The sequence below is a fragment of the Carcharodon carcharias genome, chromosome 29, assembly GCF_017639515.1.
Source record: "Carcharodon carcharias isolate sCarCar2 chromosome 29, sCarCar2.pri, whole genome shotgun sequence".
Lineage (NCBI taxonomy): Eukaryota > Metazoa > Chordata > Chondrichthyes > Lamniformes > Lamnidae > Carcharodon > Carcharodon carcharias.
The window spans coordinates 377536-394191 of NC_054495.1; the positions used below are offsets into that span (position 1 = coordinate 377536).

Genomic DNA, 16656 nt, shown 5'->3' on the forward strand with positions numbered 1-16656 from the left:
GACCTCACACTTCCCCACGTTGTATTCCATCTGCCACTTCTTTGCCCATTCTCCTAACTTGTCCAAATCCTTCTGCAGCCTCCCTGCCCATTCTCCTAACCTGTCCAAATCCTCCTGCAGCCTCCCTGCCTCCTCAATACTACCTGTCCCTCCACCTATCTTTGTGTCATCTGCAAACTTAGCCAGGATGCCCTCGGTTCCTTCGTCTAGATCATTAATGTATAAAGTGAAAATTGTGGTCCCAACACTGACCCCTGCGGAACTCCACTAGTCACCAACCGCCATCCTGAGAAGGACCCACTTATCCCCACTCTCTGCCTCCTGCCAGACAGCCAATCTTCTATCCATGCTAGTACCTTGCCTCTAACACCTGGACTCTTATCTTACTGAGCAGCCTCCTGTGCAGCACCTTGTCAAAGGCCTTCTGGAAGTCCAAGAAGATAACATCCAATGGCTCTCCTTTGTCTAACCTACTCATTACCTCCTCAAAGAATTCTAACAGATTTGTCAGGCATGACTTCCCCTCGATGAAACCATTGCTGACTTTGCCCTATTTTACCATGCACTTCCAAATATTCTGAAATCTCATCCTTAATAATGGACTCTAAAATCTTACCAACGACCAAGGTCAGGCTAAACGGCCTGTAATTTCCTGTCTTTTGCCTCATTCCCTTCTTAAACAAGGGGGTTACATTAGCGATTTTCCAGTCCTCTGGGACCCTCCCTAACTCCAGTGATTCCTAAAAGATCACCAATTACGCCTCCACTATCTCTTCAGCTATCTCCTTCAGAACTCTGGGGTGTTATCCATCTGGTTCAGGTGATTTATCCACCTTCAGACCTTTCAGTTTTCCTAGCACCTTCTCCTTGGTAATGGCCACCATACTCACCTCTGCCCCCCGACTCTCTTGAACTTTAGGGATGTCACTCGTGTCTTCCACCATGAAGACTGACACAAAGTACCTATTCAGTTCCTCCGCCATTTCTTTGTTCCCCACTACCACTTCTCCAGCATCATTTTCCAGCAGCCCAAAGTCCACTTTTGCCTCTCTCTTACCCTTTATATATCTAAAAAATCTCTTGCTAACTTTTTTTATATTACAGGCTAGTTTACCCTCATATTTAATCTTTTCCCTCCTTATTTCTTTTTTGGTTATCCTCTGTTGGTCTTTGTAGGCTTCCCAATCCCTTGGTTTCCCACTGTTCTTCACCGCATTGTATGCTTTCTCTTTAGCTTTTATGCTGTCCCTGACTTCCCTTGTCAGCCATGGTTGCCTCGTCCTCCTTTTACTATGCTTCTTCTTCCTAGGGATGGATTTTTGCTGCGTCTCCCAAATTACTCCCAGAAACTCCTGCCATTGCTGTTCCACTGTCTTTCCTGCTAGGCTCATCTCCCAGTCAATTCTGGCCAGCTCCTCCCTCATGCCTCTGTAGTTGCCTTTATTCAACTGTAATACCGTTACATCTGATTCCAGCTTTTTCCTCTCAAATTGCAAGGTAAATTCTATCATATTATGGTCACTTCCTCCTGAGGGCTCCTTCACCTTAAGCTCCCTTATCAAATCTGTCTCATTACACATCACTAAATCTAGAATTGCCTATTCCCTAGTGGGCTCCACCACAAGCTGCTCCAAAAAGCCATCTCGTAGACATTCTACAAATTCCTTTTCTTGCGATCCACTACCAACCTGATTTTTCCAGTCTACCTGCATATTGAAATCCCCCATGATCACTGTAACCATGCCTTTCTTACACGCCTTTTCTATCTCCTGGTGTATCTTGTCCCCCACATCCTGACTACTGTTTGGAGGCCTGTACATAACCCATTATGGTTTTTTTACCTTTGCGGTTCCTCAACTCTACCCATACAGATTCTACATCATCTGACCCTACGTCATTTCTTGCTATCGATTCAATTTCATTTCTTACTAACAAAGCAAACCCACCCCCTCTGCCAACCTGCTATCTTTTCGATAGGATGCATATCCTTGGATATTTAGCTCCCAGTCCTGATCCCCTTGCAGCCATGTCTCCGTGATGCCCACCCCACCATACCTGCCAATTTCAATCTGCGCCACAAGCTCATTTACCTTATTTTGTATAATGCGTGCATTCAGATACGACGCCTTCAGTCCTGCATTTCCCGTCCCCTTTCTCATTGTCGTCCCTTTATTTGATGTGCTTGAAGTTAGATTCCTAGCCCTTTCCAAACACTCTGTCCCATTTTGTGTTCTGGGGACTTTAATAGCCTCTCCTGGGCTCTCCTTTTTTTTCAGTTTTTTCATATTTTCCATGAAGTTGAATCCACACCACCATCCCCCCCTACCACTAACCTGCTGCTTTGTTTCCCATTAGTCATACTTCTTGGTGTTTTACCCTCCCCACCCTCCACTTTCTAGTTTAAACTCCTGTTGACCACCCTATTTACCCTTTTCGCTAGAATATTGGTCCCAGATCGGATCAGGTGGAGACCGTCCCAATGGTACAGATCTCTCCTGTTCCACTACTGATGCCAGTGCCCCACGAAATGGTTTCTTGGAACTAACTTTATATTTCCAGGTTTTTATTTAATAAACAATTTAAATTCTGGAAGTGCCATGGTGGGATTTGAACTCTCATCTTCTGGATTATTAGTCCAGGCCTCTGGATTTCTAGTCTAGTAACTGAACTACCAAACCCTAACAGAGATTAAATACAGAATACCAGAAAACCTCTCACCTGTCACAGAAAGATGGATGATATCAGTTTGCTCCCATTTATAACCCACAGCTATCCTTTTGTAAATGTGACACTGATACTGGTTCTGGTCTGACTCCCTGAGGTCAGAGATCAGAACTGACCAGTTGCCTTGTTCCAGTTGATCTTTGAACAGGTTTGTTCTGTTTCTGAATCGTGGGTCTTGTTCTGTCAAATCGTTGTCCCCAACGATGAACTTGTGTAAATTTTCACTCTTGGCTGTATCCCAGATTACCAGTAAATCAGAGACTGGGGCAGTCCCTTTGTAGGTACAGGGCAGCACAACCTGCTCCCCAAAGAACCCAGAAACTGGGACAGTCGAGTCACCTGGAAAAGATTGAAAGTATTTATCCACAGATATAACCTTCCTACTGGTACATCACATCCCAAGCTTCACATGGTTACACTGTGGTGCTTGATTTGCAATAAGCACTGATTAGTAACTCACTGCTTTCATTTCTGTGGGACGGTTAAAGCTAAGGCATTAAGGGCCTTCAACTAAACCCACATGTGCTGGATATTTGTAAGCACAGAGCAGCTGGACAGCACTTTGAATCACGTATCTCATTCATACACATGCTGGGAGAACAGATCAGGATATTGGTCACCTCCCCTTGGGAGAAAAATCACAGACTGGGGTTGCACAATACGAGGTGGAGCTAAGGAACAGAAATCTGACCCTGAAACGTAAAGACAGGAACGGGTGGGGGAAGGGGGTACCCCAGGAGGTGGAAAGGGTTTTGGATAGGTTGGGGAACAGTGATGGACGAATGCACCGTGTAGGGGGTGATGCAGAACCTGATTGTCTGAAAGGGGCTGAGGCAATAAGGATCCTCACCTCCCTCCACCACTAACATGTAAGGCCTTGCTCCTCCCCCAATACGGCCAGACTCTGCCCCCTCCCAGGACCCAAAGCCCAGTTCCCAGTCCTGAAGTCCCTACTCCAAACCAATTCGCAGCTCCAACCAATCCCCAGCTCTAGTTGATCCCAGGAATGTCCCAGACTCCTGATCCCAGTGCTCAGGGTGCCATCCCAGGCCCACTGGATACCAGTCACCCATTGCAGTGTCACCGAATGGTGCTCAGTGTCCCACAGTTCACATCACATGGGTTAATCTAAAGACATTAACTGCCTCCCTTCCAGTTCTCAGGATCATGATGTGTGATGTGAACCTACTGTGTCCACTCCCTCAATGGCTCCACTTGCAGTACACACAGCTCCTTAAAGCAAGATGAAGTCCTGATTCCCCCACCCTTTGATCACTGAAATGTTCCAGCAATCATCTGAAACAGCAGCTGCAACATTGAGCAGCACCAGTAGTTTCTGTAAGTTGTGTCTCTACAACAGGAAACCACAGTTACCCCCTTTACAACAGATTCACTTCCTCATCTGATTGAGGCGGGGCCTGGGTCGAGTTAAGCGCATGCGTGGGTTTATGACCCGCCCCTTGAAGATGGACAGTGGACGCGCATGCGCCTCGGAACTGGAGAAAGGGCCCGGGAGAGGAGCATGCGCACTGAGGCCGAGTTAAACAGTTATCTCCCTCCCGATCTTAGTTCCATTTTTTAATGTTTATCGCGGATCAGTTCAGTTTGCTTTTTCCCCACATTTCACCCGCATCCAACATCCAACCCCCCCCCAACACCCGGTACCCGCAGCTCCTTTCCCATCCATTCGGGTCCACACCGAGATCAGGGAGAGTCCAGTGGGGGGAGATCCCGGTTGATTTTCCGGGTGTGATATAGCAATTCACCCGGGGGGCAGGGGGGGTCCTCGCTCTTACCGACTCCGCTCCGGTAAAGTTAAAGAAATAAAAACAAAAAAACTGCGGATGCTGGAAATCCAAAACAAAAACAGAATTACCTGGAAAAACTCAGCAGGTCTGGCAGCATCGGCGGAGAAGAAAAGAGTTGACGTTTCGAGTCCTCATGACCCTTCGACAGTTAAAGAAACCCTCAGCACAGTAAGTGAAACAAAACAACTCAGAGAATCCTCCTTCATCCTTCATTGGACACAGGACAGGAACTCCCGCCTCCTCTGACTGGATAGACAACAGGAACTGCCGCATCCTCTGATTCGATAGACAACAGGAACTCCCGCCTTCCCCATCCTCTGATTGGACATTATTGCAGACGGATTCTCCATCGCCATTGGTCTCTGACCTGTCAGTCACACGGCGGCGGGTTGACGGTGGAAAAGTGGCCCAAATGTAGTGGCGACAGATACAATGTTCAGATAAAAGCAAAATACTGCAAATCTGAAACAAGAACAAAAATAGCTGGAAAAACTCAGCAAGTTTGGCAGCACCTGTGGCGAGAGAGAGACAGAGTTAATGTTTCGAGTCCGAATGACTCTTCTTCAGAACTAAAGAGAAGCAGAAATGTGGTGAAATATAAACTGTTAAAGGGGTGGGACAGGTGAAGCTGGATCGAGGGCCAGTGACAGGTAGGAGTAAAGGAGAGATTGCAAAAGGACCAAGGGGTGTTGATGATGGTGACACTGGCTAAAAGTGGCAACATTAAGGGTAGAAAGCAGGATGAGCAAGTGACATGGCCCTAGCAGGAGGTGGGACAGTGCGGGAGAAAAAAAAATCAAAATAGGCTAAAAGGCGGGGGTAAAACAATGAAAGGAAATAAAATTTTAAAATAACAGAAATAGGTGGGAAAATATATAAATTTTAAAACATAAATATTGAAAACAAGGTGGATCAAAAAGGGGTGAAGATGGACTTTATGGTGTGAAGCTGTTGAACCCGATGTTAAAGTAAGGCTGTAAAGTACCTAATCGGAAGATGAGGCGCTGTTCCTCCAGTCTGCGCTGAGCGTGTCCCTCCTGGTCCACACCTCCATCACCCCCTACACCTCAACCTCCTCCCGTGGCACCTTCCCATGCAATCGCAGAAGGTGCAACACCTGCCCCTTTACTTCCCCCCTTCTCACCACCCAAGGGCCCAAACACTCCTTTCAAGTGAAGCAGCACTTCACTTGCACTTCCCTCAATTTAGTCTACTGCATTCGCTGCTCCCAATGTGATCTCCTCGACACTGGACAGACCAAACCCAGACTGGGCGACCGCTTTGCAGAAAACCCTCGGTCTGTCCACAAGCATAACTCAGACCTCCCTGTCGCTTGCCATTTCAACACACCACCCGGCTCTCAGGCCCACGTGTCCATCCTTGGCCTGCTGCAGTGAAGCCCAACGCAAACTGGAGGAATAGCACCTCATCTTCTGATTAGGCACTTTAACTCAATGTTAAGTCCAGAAGGCTGTAAACAGCTACAGACCATGAACTCTCTCCTCTATACTCACCCACTTATTTTAAATTTAATTTTAACCACTTAATTTTATTTATTTTTATTCATTGATTTATCCCCCTGTTTTATCTCACTATCCTTTTCGCCACCAATGCCCCCTCTCCCCACTCCAATCCCAAAGGACCATCTGTTACTCCTTCCATGTTGTTCTTTCACCAAGTGCTGTCCCTTGTTCTGCTATTAACACATTCTGCTTTCTTACCTTTAGGCCACTGTCAGCCCTTTTTCAACTCATACCTCTACCATTAACACACCCTTTGTCCTTTTGTTCATGACATCTTTGTCAATTTGTCCTTTGCCTCCATCCAGCTTTGCCCGCTCCACATCCCCTTAAACAGTTTAAATTTCATCACATTGCTACTCGTCTTTAGCTCTGAAGGTGGTCATACGGACTCGAAGCATTCAATCTGTTTCTCTCTCCACAGATGCTGTCAGACTGGCTGAGTTGTTTGTTTCAAATTCCTAGAACCGCAGTATTTTGCTTTTATTTTCCCTCACTTCAATGGCGTTATGCATTCCAGCCATGAAATTCTCCACCAAATTTCTCCTCTGACTCGGCATTTACACTGTCTTGTACATCAGCCAACGGCAGGTGGATAAAAAAGATAAAAAGTAAAGGCAGGTTAGATAAAACCATAAACCTGTTCCTGCGTTAACTGGTTTCATTCAGATAAACCCAGAGTCTGGTTCCTGTATTAAAGGGGTTCAGTCCGATAAACCCAGAGTCTGGTTCCTGTATTAAAGGGGTTCAGTCAGATAAACCCAGAGTCTGGTTCCTGTATTAAAGGGGTTTATCCAGGAGATGGTGAGGTGAATAAAGGTCAGTGTTGTAGGGAATCCTTTGAATAACTGTGAAAAAAGGCTTAGATTTATATACTGCCTTCACACACCAAAGCTATTTACACCTAATAGTTTTTGAAGAGTGGTCACTGTTGTAAAGTAGGAAATAACACAAATGGAGCAACTTCCCAAAACTGGCATCATCAGAAACAAACTCAGTTTATCTGAGAGAGAAACTCCCTGCTCCCATTCCGAATCGTGGCTGTCGGAGTTTCTCCATCAGAGATGGGAGACAGAGCTTTGGTTAAAGAACACGTCCAAAACACAGCATCTCCTTGTGTGGTGTTGCATCATTACCATACCTCCGACAGTGCGGAGCTCCCTCAATACCAACCACCTGACAGTGCAGAGTTCCCTCAGTACAAAATCCCCTGACATTTCGGCGCTTCCGCAGTAACGACCCTCCGACAGTGCGGCGCTGCCTCGGTAGTGACCCTCTGACAGTGTGGCGCTGCCTCGGTAGTGACCCTATGACAGTGCGGCGCTGCCTTGGTAGTGACCCTCCGACAGTGTGGCGCTGCCTCGGTAGTGACCCTCCGACAGTGTGGCGCTGCCTCGGTAGTGACCCTCCGACAGTGTGGCGCTGCCTCGGTAGTGACCCTCCGACAGTGTGGCGCTGCCTCGGTAGTGATCCTCCGACAGTGCGGCGCTGCCTCGGTAGTGACCCTCCGACAGTGTGGCGCTGCCTCGGTAGTGACCCTCCGACAGTGCGGCGCTGCCTCGGTAATGACCCTGCGACAGTGCGGCGCTGCCTCGGTAATGACCCTGCGACAGTGCGGCGCTGCCTCGGTAATGACCCTGCGACAGTGCGGCGCTGCCTCGGTAATGACCCTGCGACAGTGCGGCGCTGCCTCGGTAATGACCCTGCGACAGTGCGGCGCTGCCTCGGTAATGACCCTGCGACAGTGCGGCGCTGCCTCGGTAGTGACCCTCCGACAGTGCGGCGCTGCCTCGGTAATGACCCTGCGACAGTGCGGCGCTGCCTCGGTAATGACCCTGCGACAGTGCGGCGCTGCCTCGGTAGTGACCCTCCGACAGTGCGGCGCTGCCTCGGTAATGACCTTCCGACAGTGCGGCGCTGCCTCGGTAATGACCCTGCGACAGTGCGGCGCTGCCTCGGTAATGACCCTGCGACAGTGCGGCGCTGCCTCGGTAATGACCCCGCGACAGTGCGGCGCTGCCTCGGTAATGACCCCGCGACAGTGCGGCGCTGCCTCGGTAATGACCCTGCGACAGTGCGGAGCTCCCTCGGTACCGACCCCCCCGACAGTGCGGAGCTCCCTCGGTACCGACACCCCGACAGTGCGGAGCTCCCTCGGTACCGACACCCCGACAGTGCGGAGCTCCCCCGGTACCGACCCCCGACAGTGCGGAGCTCCCTCGGTACCGACCCCAAGACAGTGCGTAGCTCCCCCGGTACCGACCCCCCGACAGTGCGGAGCTCCCCCGGTACCGACCCCCCGACAGTGCGGAGCTTCCCCGGTACCGACCCCCCGACAGTGCGGAGCTCCCTCAGTACCAACCCCCTGACAGTGCGCGCTGCCTTGGTAATGACCCTCCGACAGTGCTGTTCAAAACTCGCAACAGACACGTGAGCTCATAAGAAATGCTGACATTCTTACTGCAGTACTGAGGGAGTGCTGCAGTGTTTGAGGTTCCATGTTTCAGTCGAGACATTGAACTAAGGGCCCCTTTTGCCCTCTCCCATGCATGAAAGTGATCCTACAGCCAGTACTGGCAGTGGAATACATGACTTCCTCCAGGTTTGTTTGCCAATATTTGGCCATCAACCAACATCCCTAGCAGAGCTCTAGGTTACCAGGAAAGATGCAATATAAACACAGGTCTGTCTTTAATGTTGGAATCATCTTGGAAGTGATGGGAGAAAACTCAAATTGGAACTTACCAGTCTGAGATATGTTGAACTGCTGGTTGGGATACTCTCCTCGTGTCGCTATGATTGGAAACATGTTTTACTGTCTGTGCGGCCTCAACACACAAGACTTTCAATGACTTCCACACTTAAGGATAAACTGGACCTTCCTCATTGTTGTGATTGAGTTTACTGCAGTACCCAGCACACATTGATCAATCCATCTAGTTGCTGTTGGTCTTGGTTCAGTGTCCGAGGCACAATGAACATCTTCACGGCTGTGGTATTTTAACCAGGTACTTTTTATTACAATCCCAACTTGTTGCCTCTACCCTGGTGAGCAGATGTGAGAATTCCAGTCTCTTTGATATTGGGTTGACATCCAGCAGGGAACTGGTGCCTGATGGGAGTGGAAGTCAACCCAATGCCCATTGTATCCACCCAGACCCTCCTGGTAGCTCATTGTTAGTCAGCATAAGGACATGTTCAGATAAAAAGAGTCTTCCTTATGGAGCACAATCCACTGGAGGTAAAAGCAGGGGAAGGAATCAGTTGTTTCATCTTTACAATGATAGATTAATTTTTGAGATGTGTGTGTCTTTGACGAAGCCGACATTTATTGTCCATCCTGAGACGCCCCTTGAGAAGGTGGTGATGAGCCGCCTTCTTCAACCGTTTCAGCCCCGTGTGGTGAAGGGGCTCCCACGAAGCCGTTAGGGAGACAGTTCCAGGATTTTGACCCAGTGACGATGAAGGAATGGCCGGTATATCTCCAAGTTGAGGCGGTGTGTGTGAGACTGGGAGGGGAGCTCGGAGGTGATGCTGTTCCCATGCTCCTGCTGCCCTTGTCCTTCTCGGGGAGGCTGGAGGTTGTGGGTTTGGGAGGTTTTATTGAAGAATGTGGGACTGGGAACAGAAGAGAAAGAAAACTTGTTATAATAAAAGCAAAAATACTGCAGATGCTGCAAGTTTAAACTAAAAACAGAAAAGCACCAACATTAAACTGGAATCATTAACTGTTTCTCTCCTGATCTGCTCAATGTTTCCAGAATATTCCAATTTCACAAAGTCATTCGGATGACGTTTCTCCCCACCCATAGGAGCGAAACCAGAGTCAAAGCCAATCAGCTGCCTGGTCGCCCTGTCAATGTGTGTTCACCCCGCCCAGCACAAACCGGATCCAATCAGCTGCCGGATCACACTGTCACTCTGTGTTCACCCCGCCCCAGCACAAACCGGATCCAATCAGCTGCCGGGTCACACTGTCAATCTGTGTTCACCCCGCCCCAGCACAAAACCGGATCCAATCAGCTGCCGGGCCTCACTGTCAATCTGTGTTCACCCCGCCCCAGCACAAACCGTATCCAATTAGCTGCCGGGTCGCCCTGTCAATCTGTGTTCACCCCGCCCCAGCACAAAACAGGATCCAATCAGCTGCCGGGTCTCACTGTCAATCTGTATTCACCCCGCCCCAGAACAAACCGAATCCAATCAGCTGCCGGGACGCCCTGTCAATCAGAATCTCCACATTTGCTGCCGCCATTTTCTCTCGTTTTTTTTTACCGATTCTGATCCCTCCAAAAATGACAATTTAATCCTGGACTCGAACTCAAGTTCTGTCGAAGGGTCATGAGGACTCGAAACGTCAACTCTTTTCTTCTCCGCCGATGCTGCCAGACCTGCTGAGTTTTTCCAGGTAATTCTGTTTTTGTTTTGGATTTCCAGCATCCGCAGTTTTTTTGTTTTTAATTTAATCCGGTATCAGCAGGAGGAACCGCACACTCCCCGCTCCCCACGGTCCCCACTCCCGGTCCCCGCTCCGGATTTCACTGAGGGACCCGCAGCTCCTGTTCCATCCATTCCCCCCCCCGGATAAAGAGCTGAATCCCGGTGAAGATAAAGGAAAGTTCCCCCCCCGGATCCCCCTCCCTCCCCCCGGGTGTGAGACACTGACAGTACCTGCAGCTCCTTTCCATCCATTCCCCGAGAGAGGGATCCGCTCAGAGCCGGGGACAGGGGGACAACACGAGAGGGACAAACGGGTTAGAAACACAATCCCGGAGGGAGAGAAATAAAATCCGCCAGAATTAAAAATAACCGGATGGTATTGAAATCAGTAAAATATCAAAATCAACAGAAAATTAAACCTCAGTTACAACCTGAACATAAAACTCAAACTCCACGTGAAACTTGAAGGAAGCCAAAAGTGCCATGCGCTGGGCAGGACCAAGGCTTCACAATGTGTGTGGGGGGGAATTATTATCATTCTCTCCTCCCTCTCTACCCCCGGGTCTGAAGCGAACAGTTTCCCAGGAGCAGGGCCTCGAATGATTTATTCCGTACAATCCCTTCAGGGGAAAAGCAGCTTTGAAGCCGGCTATTCCTGACAGAGACTGGAAATTGATCCCACACCCCCCGCCTAACTCACAGATAATGGAACAATCCGGTCTCCGCCCCGGTAATGACCTAAACTCCCAAAGGTATAAACGTCATTTCCGGGACAGAGACTGGACGAGTTCTTTCAGGGTTAATTGGGTATTCGCATCTAACCCAACCATCCGGCGATGATCCTTCATTTAATAGTTTTTATTTCTAAACTTATTAACATGTTAAATTGGTTCACTGAGAATAAACCCAGAGTCTGGTTTCTATATTAAAGGGATTCAGTGAGAATAAACCCGGAGTCTGGTTCATGTCTAAAAGGGGTTCTGTCAGATAAACCCAGAGTCTGGTTCCTGTATTAAAGGGGTTCAGTCAGGTAAACCCAGAGTCTGGTTCCTGTATTAAAGGGGTTCAGTCAGATAAACCCAGAGTCTGGTTCCTGTATTAAAGGGGTCCAATGAGAATGAACCCAGAGTCTGGTTCCTGTATTAAAGAGGTTCAGTCAGATAAACGCAGAGACTGGTTCCTGTATTAAAGGGGTTCAGTCAGGTAAACCCAGAGTCTGGTTCCTGTATTAAAGGGGTTCAGTCAGATAAACCCAGAGTCTGGTTCCTGTATTAAAGGGGTCCAATGAGAATGAACCCAGAGTCTGGTTCCTGTATTAAAGAGGTTCAGTCAGATAAACGCAGAGACTGGTTCCTGTATTAAAGGGGTTCAGTCAGGTAAACCCAGAGTCTGGTTCCTGTATTAAAGGGGTTCAGTCAGATAAACCCAGGGTCTGGTTCCTGCAGTAGCCGATTTAGATCTGAAGGGGTCCTCCTGTTGTTTGGGTGGCTGAATGTGCTCTCTATATTGGGGTTAAAATGCGCACATGTTCGTACAACGAACGCTCTTTTAACATTAATGCTGACTTTCCCAACGGTTGGCTCCGCTCTCGTGTGGTTATTGATTTTATCTGTGATTTTTTTCAATATGACTCTGCAAATTTTTTGAATAAAACAGAACACGCTGCAAAACGAAAGATTGGACTCTACATGTACCTTGCGTCAAATATGTTTACTAAATAAATCCAAAAAACTCGTTTGGCTTTAGAAAACAAATTGCAGTCACATTAACATAAATCATTTTGAGCTCTGTGAAAACACAGGTACCTACAGCATTGTTCTATTTTGTACCATCTTTCTCTGTCATTATTGATCGACGTGCTCTCTTGCTGAATCCCAGATGATTTCCTCTCCGCTTGTGTAGTAGTGTCCATCCACCAGCAGATGGTAGGGTTATATCACTTTAATCACAAGATCGAGAAACGGGTTTGAGGAAGAGAACAAAAACCTTGAGTTAAAAACAAAAAAACTGCGGATGCTGGAAATCCAAAACAAAAACAGAATTACCTGGAAAAACAGCAGGTCTGGCAGCATCGGCGGAGAAGAAAAGAGTTGACGTTTCGAGTCCTCATGACCCTTCGACAGAACTTGAGTTCGAGTCCAAGAAAGAGTTGAAATATAAGCTGGTTTAAGGTGTGTGTGTGGGGGGCGGAGAGATAGAGAGACAGAGAGGTGGAGGGGGGGGGGCGGGTGGGTGTGGTTGTAGGGACAAACAAGCAGTGATAGAAGCAGATCATCAAAAGATGTCAACAACAATAGTACAAAAGAACACATAGGTGTTAAAGTTAAAGTTGGTGATATTATCTAAACGAATGTGCTAATTAAGAATGGATGGTAGGGCACTCAAGGTATAGCTCTAGTGGGGGTTTTTTTATATAATGGAAATAGGTGGGAAAAGGAAAATCTTTATAATTTATTGGAAAAAAAAAAGGAAGGGGGAAACAGAAAGGGGGTGGGGATGGGGGAGGGAGCTCACGACCTAAAGTTGTTGAATTCAATATTCAGTCCAGAAGGCTGTAAAGTCCCTAGTCGGAAGATGAGGTGTTGTTCCTCCAGTTTGCGTTGGGCTTCACTGGAACAATGCAGCAAGCCAAGGACAGACATGTGGGCAAGAGAGCAGGGTGGAGTGTTGAAATGGCAAGCGACAGGGAGGTTTGGGTCATTCTTGCGGACAGACCGAAGGTGTTCTGCAAAGCGGTCGCCCAGTTTACGTTTGGTCTCTCCAATGTAGAGGAGACCACAATGGGTGCAACGAATGCAGTAGACTAAGTTGGGGGAAATGCAAGTGAAATGCTGCTTCACTTGAAAGGAGTGTTTGGGTCCTTGGACGGTGAGGAGAGAGGAAGTGAAGGGGCAGGTGTTGCATCTTTTGCGTGGGCATGGGGTTGTGCCATAGGAGGGGGTTGAGGAGTAGGGGGTGATGGAGGAGTGGACCAGGGTGTCCCGGAGGGAGCGATCCCTACGGAATGCCGATAGGGGGGGTGAAGGGAAGATGTGATTGGTGGTGGCATCATGCTGGAGTTGGCGGAAATGGCGGAGGATGATCCTTTGAATGCGGAGGCTGGTGGGGTGATAAGTGAGGACAAGGGGGACCCTATCATGTTTCTGGGAGGGAGGAGAAGGCGTGAGGGCGGATGCGCGGGAGATGGGCCGGACACGGTTGAGGGCCCTGTCAACGACCGTGGGTGGAAAACGTCGGTTAAGGAAGAAGGAGGACATGTCAGAGGAACTGTTTTTGAAGGTAGTATTATCGGAACAGATGCGACGGAGGCGAAGGAACTGAGAGAATGGGATGGAGTCCTTACAGGAAGCGGGGTGTGAGGAGCTGTAGTCGAGATAGCTTTGGGAGTCGGTGGGTTTGTAATGGATATTGGTGGACAGTCTATCACCAGAGATTGAGACAGAGAGGTCAAGGAAGGGAAGGGAAGTGTCAGAGATGGACCACGTGAAAATGATGGAGGGGTGGAGATTGGAAGCAAAATTAATAAATTTTTCCAAGTCCTGACGAGAGCATGAAGCGGCACCGAAGTAATCATCGATGTACCGGAGAAAGAGTTGTGGAAGGGGGCCGGAGTAGGACTGCAACACGGAATGTTCCACATACCCCATAAAGCGACAGGCATAGCTGGGGCCCATGCGGGTACCCATAGCCACACCTTTTATTTGGAGGAAGTGAGAGGAGTTGAAGGAGAAATTGTTCAGCGTGAGAACAAGTTCAGCCAGACGGAGGAGAGTAGTGGTGGATGGGGATTGTTCGGGCCTCTGTTCGAGGAAGAAGCTAAGGGCCCTCAGACCATCCTGGTGGGGGATGGAGGTGTAGAGGGATTGGACGTCCATGGTGAAGAGGAAGCGGTTGGGGCCAGGGAACTGGAAATTGTTGATGTGACGTAAGGTGTCAGAGGAATCACGGATGTAGGTGGGAAGGGACTGGACAAGGGGAGAGAGAAGGGAGTCAAGATAACGAGAAATGAGTTCTGTGGGGCAGGAGCAAGCTGAGACGATCGGTCTACCGGGGCAGTTCTGTTTGTGGATTTTGGGTAGGAGATACAAGCGGGCCGTCCGAGGTTGGGCGACTATCAGGTTGGAAGCTGTGGGAGGGAGATCCCCAGAGGAGATGAGGTCACTGACAGTCCTGGAAACAATGGCTTGATGTTCAGTGGTGGGGTCATGGTCCAGGGAGAGGTAGGAGGAAGTGTCTGCGAGTTGACTCTCAGCCTCCGCGAGGTAGAGGTCAGTGCGCCAGACAACAACAGCACCACCCTTGTCAGCGGGTTTGATGACAATGTCAGGGTTGGACCTGAGAGAATGGAGTGCAGTAAGTTCAGAGAGAGACAGGTTAGAATGGGTGAGAGGAGCAGAGAAATTGAGACGACTAATGTCGCGCCGACAGTTCTCAATGAAAAGATCGAGAGAAGGTAAGAATCCAGAGGGAGGGGTCCAGGTGGAGGGAGACTATTGGAGATGGGTAAAAGGATCCGTTGAACGGGGAGAGGACTCCTGCCCAAAGAAGTGAGCCCGGAGACGAAGACAGCAGAAGTTGAGTTCAGCATCGTGCGGAGCCCGAAATTCATTGAGGTGAGGGCGTAAGGGTATGAAACTAAGTCCTTTGCTGAGCACTGAACGTTCAGCATTGGAGAGGAGAAGGTCAGGGGGTATAGTGAATACACGGCTGGGGCTGGGATTGGAAGATGGGGTGGGGACGGAGGGACAGGCCGGGGTGGAGGGTCCTAGATGGGTGTTGGTGTCGATGAGTTGTTGCAGCTTGCGTTCCTTAGCACTTGAGAGAAAGAGAAAAAGTTTCTTGTTGAGGCGTCGGATGAGCCGAAGGATAAAATGAAACTGGGGGCACGCGCAGCTTTGAAAAAGGGTACGGCGGTGCTGCTGGAGGGAGAGGTCGAGTGTGTTCATATGGCGGCGCATGGCACTGAGTGTGGATCTCAGAATGTGACGGGAACAGCAGTCCGAGAAACGTTTTATGTCCCGGAGATACCTGTAATCCTGGGTGGGTTCGAAACATGAGGGGTAGAATTTCAGTTGAAATCCACGTGGGGTAAGTCGGAGACGGAGACAGTCACTGAGAAAGGAGATATGGCTGTGAAAGCGGGTTTTAGTAAACACCTTGTCAAACACTAGGAGGGAAATGGAAAGCAAGGAAGGTGAGCAAGACAACAGAGAGATACGGAAATCTTGTCGCAGAGAGGAACAGAACTTCTTCAAGGAGGTAGGCATTTCTTGAAGAGCAGCGGCAGTCAATTAAATACAGAGATAAAAACAAAAAAACTGCGGATGCTGGAAATCCAAAACAAAAACGGAATTACCTGGAAAAACTCAGCAGGTCTGGCAGCATCGGCGGAGAAGAAAAGAGTTGACGTTTCGAGTCCTCATGACCCTTCGACAGAACTTGAGTTCGAGTCCAAGAAAGAGTTGAAATATAAGCTGGTTTAAGGTGTGAGTGCCCTACCATCCATTCTTAATTAGCACATTCGTTTAGATAATATCACCAACTTTAACTTTAACACCTATGTGTTCTATTGTACTATTGTCGTTGACATCTTTTGATGATCTGCTTCTATCACTGCTTGTTTGTCCCTACAACCACACCCCCCCCCCTCCACCTCTCTCTCTCTCTCTCCGCCCACCCCCCCCCCCCCCCCCCCCCCCCCCACACACACACACCTTAAACCAGCTTATATTTCAACTCTTTCTTGGACTCGAACTCAAGTTCTGTCGAAGGGTCATGAGGACTCGAAACGTCAACTCTTTTCTTCTCCGCCGATGCTGCCAGACCTGCTGAGTTTTTCCAGGTAATTCTGTTTTTGTTACAGAAACAGAAATACCTGGAAAAACTCAGCAGGTCTGGCAGCATTGGCGGAAAAGAGCACAGTTGACGTTTCGAGTCCTCATGAAAGACACTTTCTCCTTTTTAAAATTCTTTCACCCAGAGACAAATGATCTCTCCCTGCAGCAGCCAGCTGCTTCTGAAATGATTTTATATATCGCAAAACCGAATCTGTTCCTCAAATCATTTTTCCCTGCAATTACCCTTCCCTTTAATAATTGATTTAAAATTTCCTTTTGAAAGTTAATATTGACAGCAGCTGCGGCAGGTAAACCTCACTGGCCTCC

At 48.7% G+C, this 16656-nt stretch overlaps 1 protein-coding gene across 2 annotated transcripts in view; it reads right to left on the bottom strand.

Moving 5' to 3' along the window:
- LOC121271031 overlaps positions 1-9663 on the bottom strand; it is a 35774-nt gene extending 26111 nt beyond the window's left edge. For both annotated transcript variants that reach the window (XM_041176721.1, XM_041176720.1), the window contains exons 1-2: positions 8798-9663; positions 2719-3063 (exon numbers count right to left, since the gene is read on the bottom strand). In XM_041176721.1, the coding sequence (XP_041032655.1) occupies positions 2719-3063; positions 8798-8861 (409 nt within the window). In that variant the 5' untranslated portion in view covers positions 8862-9663. The remainder of the gene's footprint in view (positions 1-2718; positions 3064-8797) is intronic.
- Positions 9664-16656: the final 6993 nt, after the last annotated feature.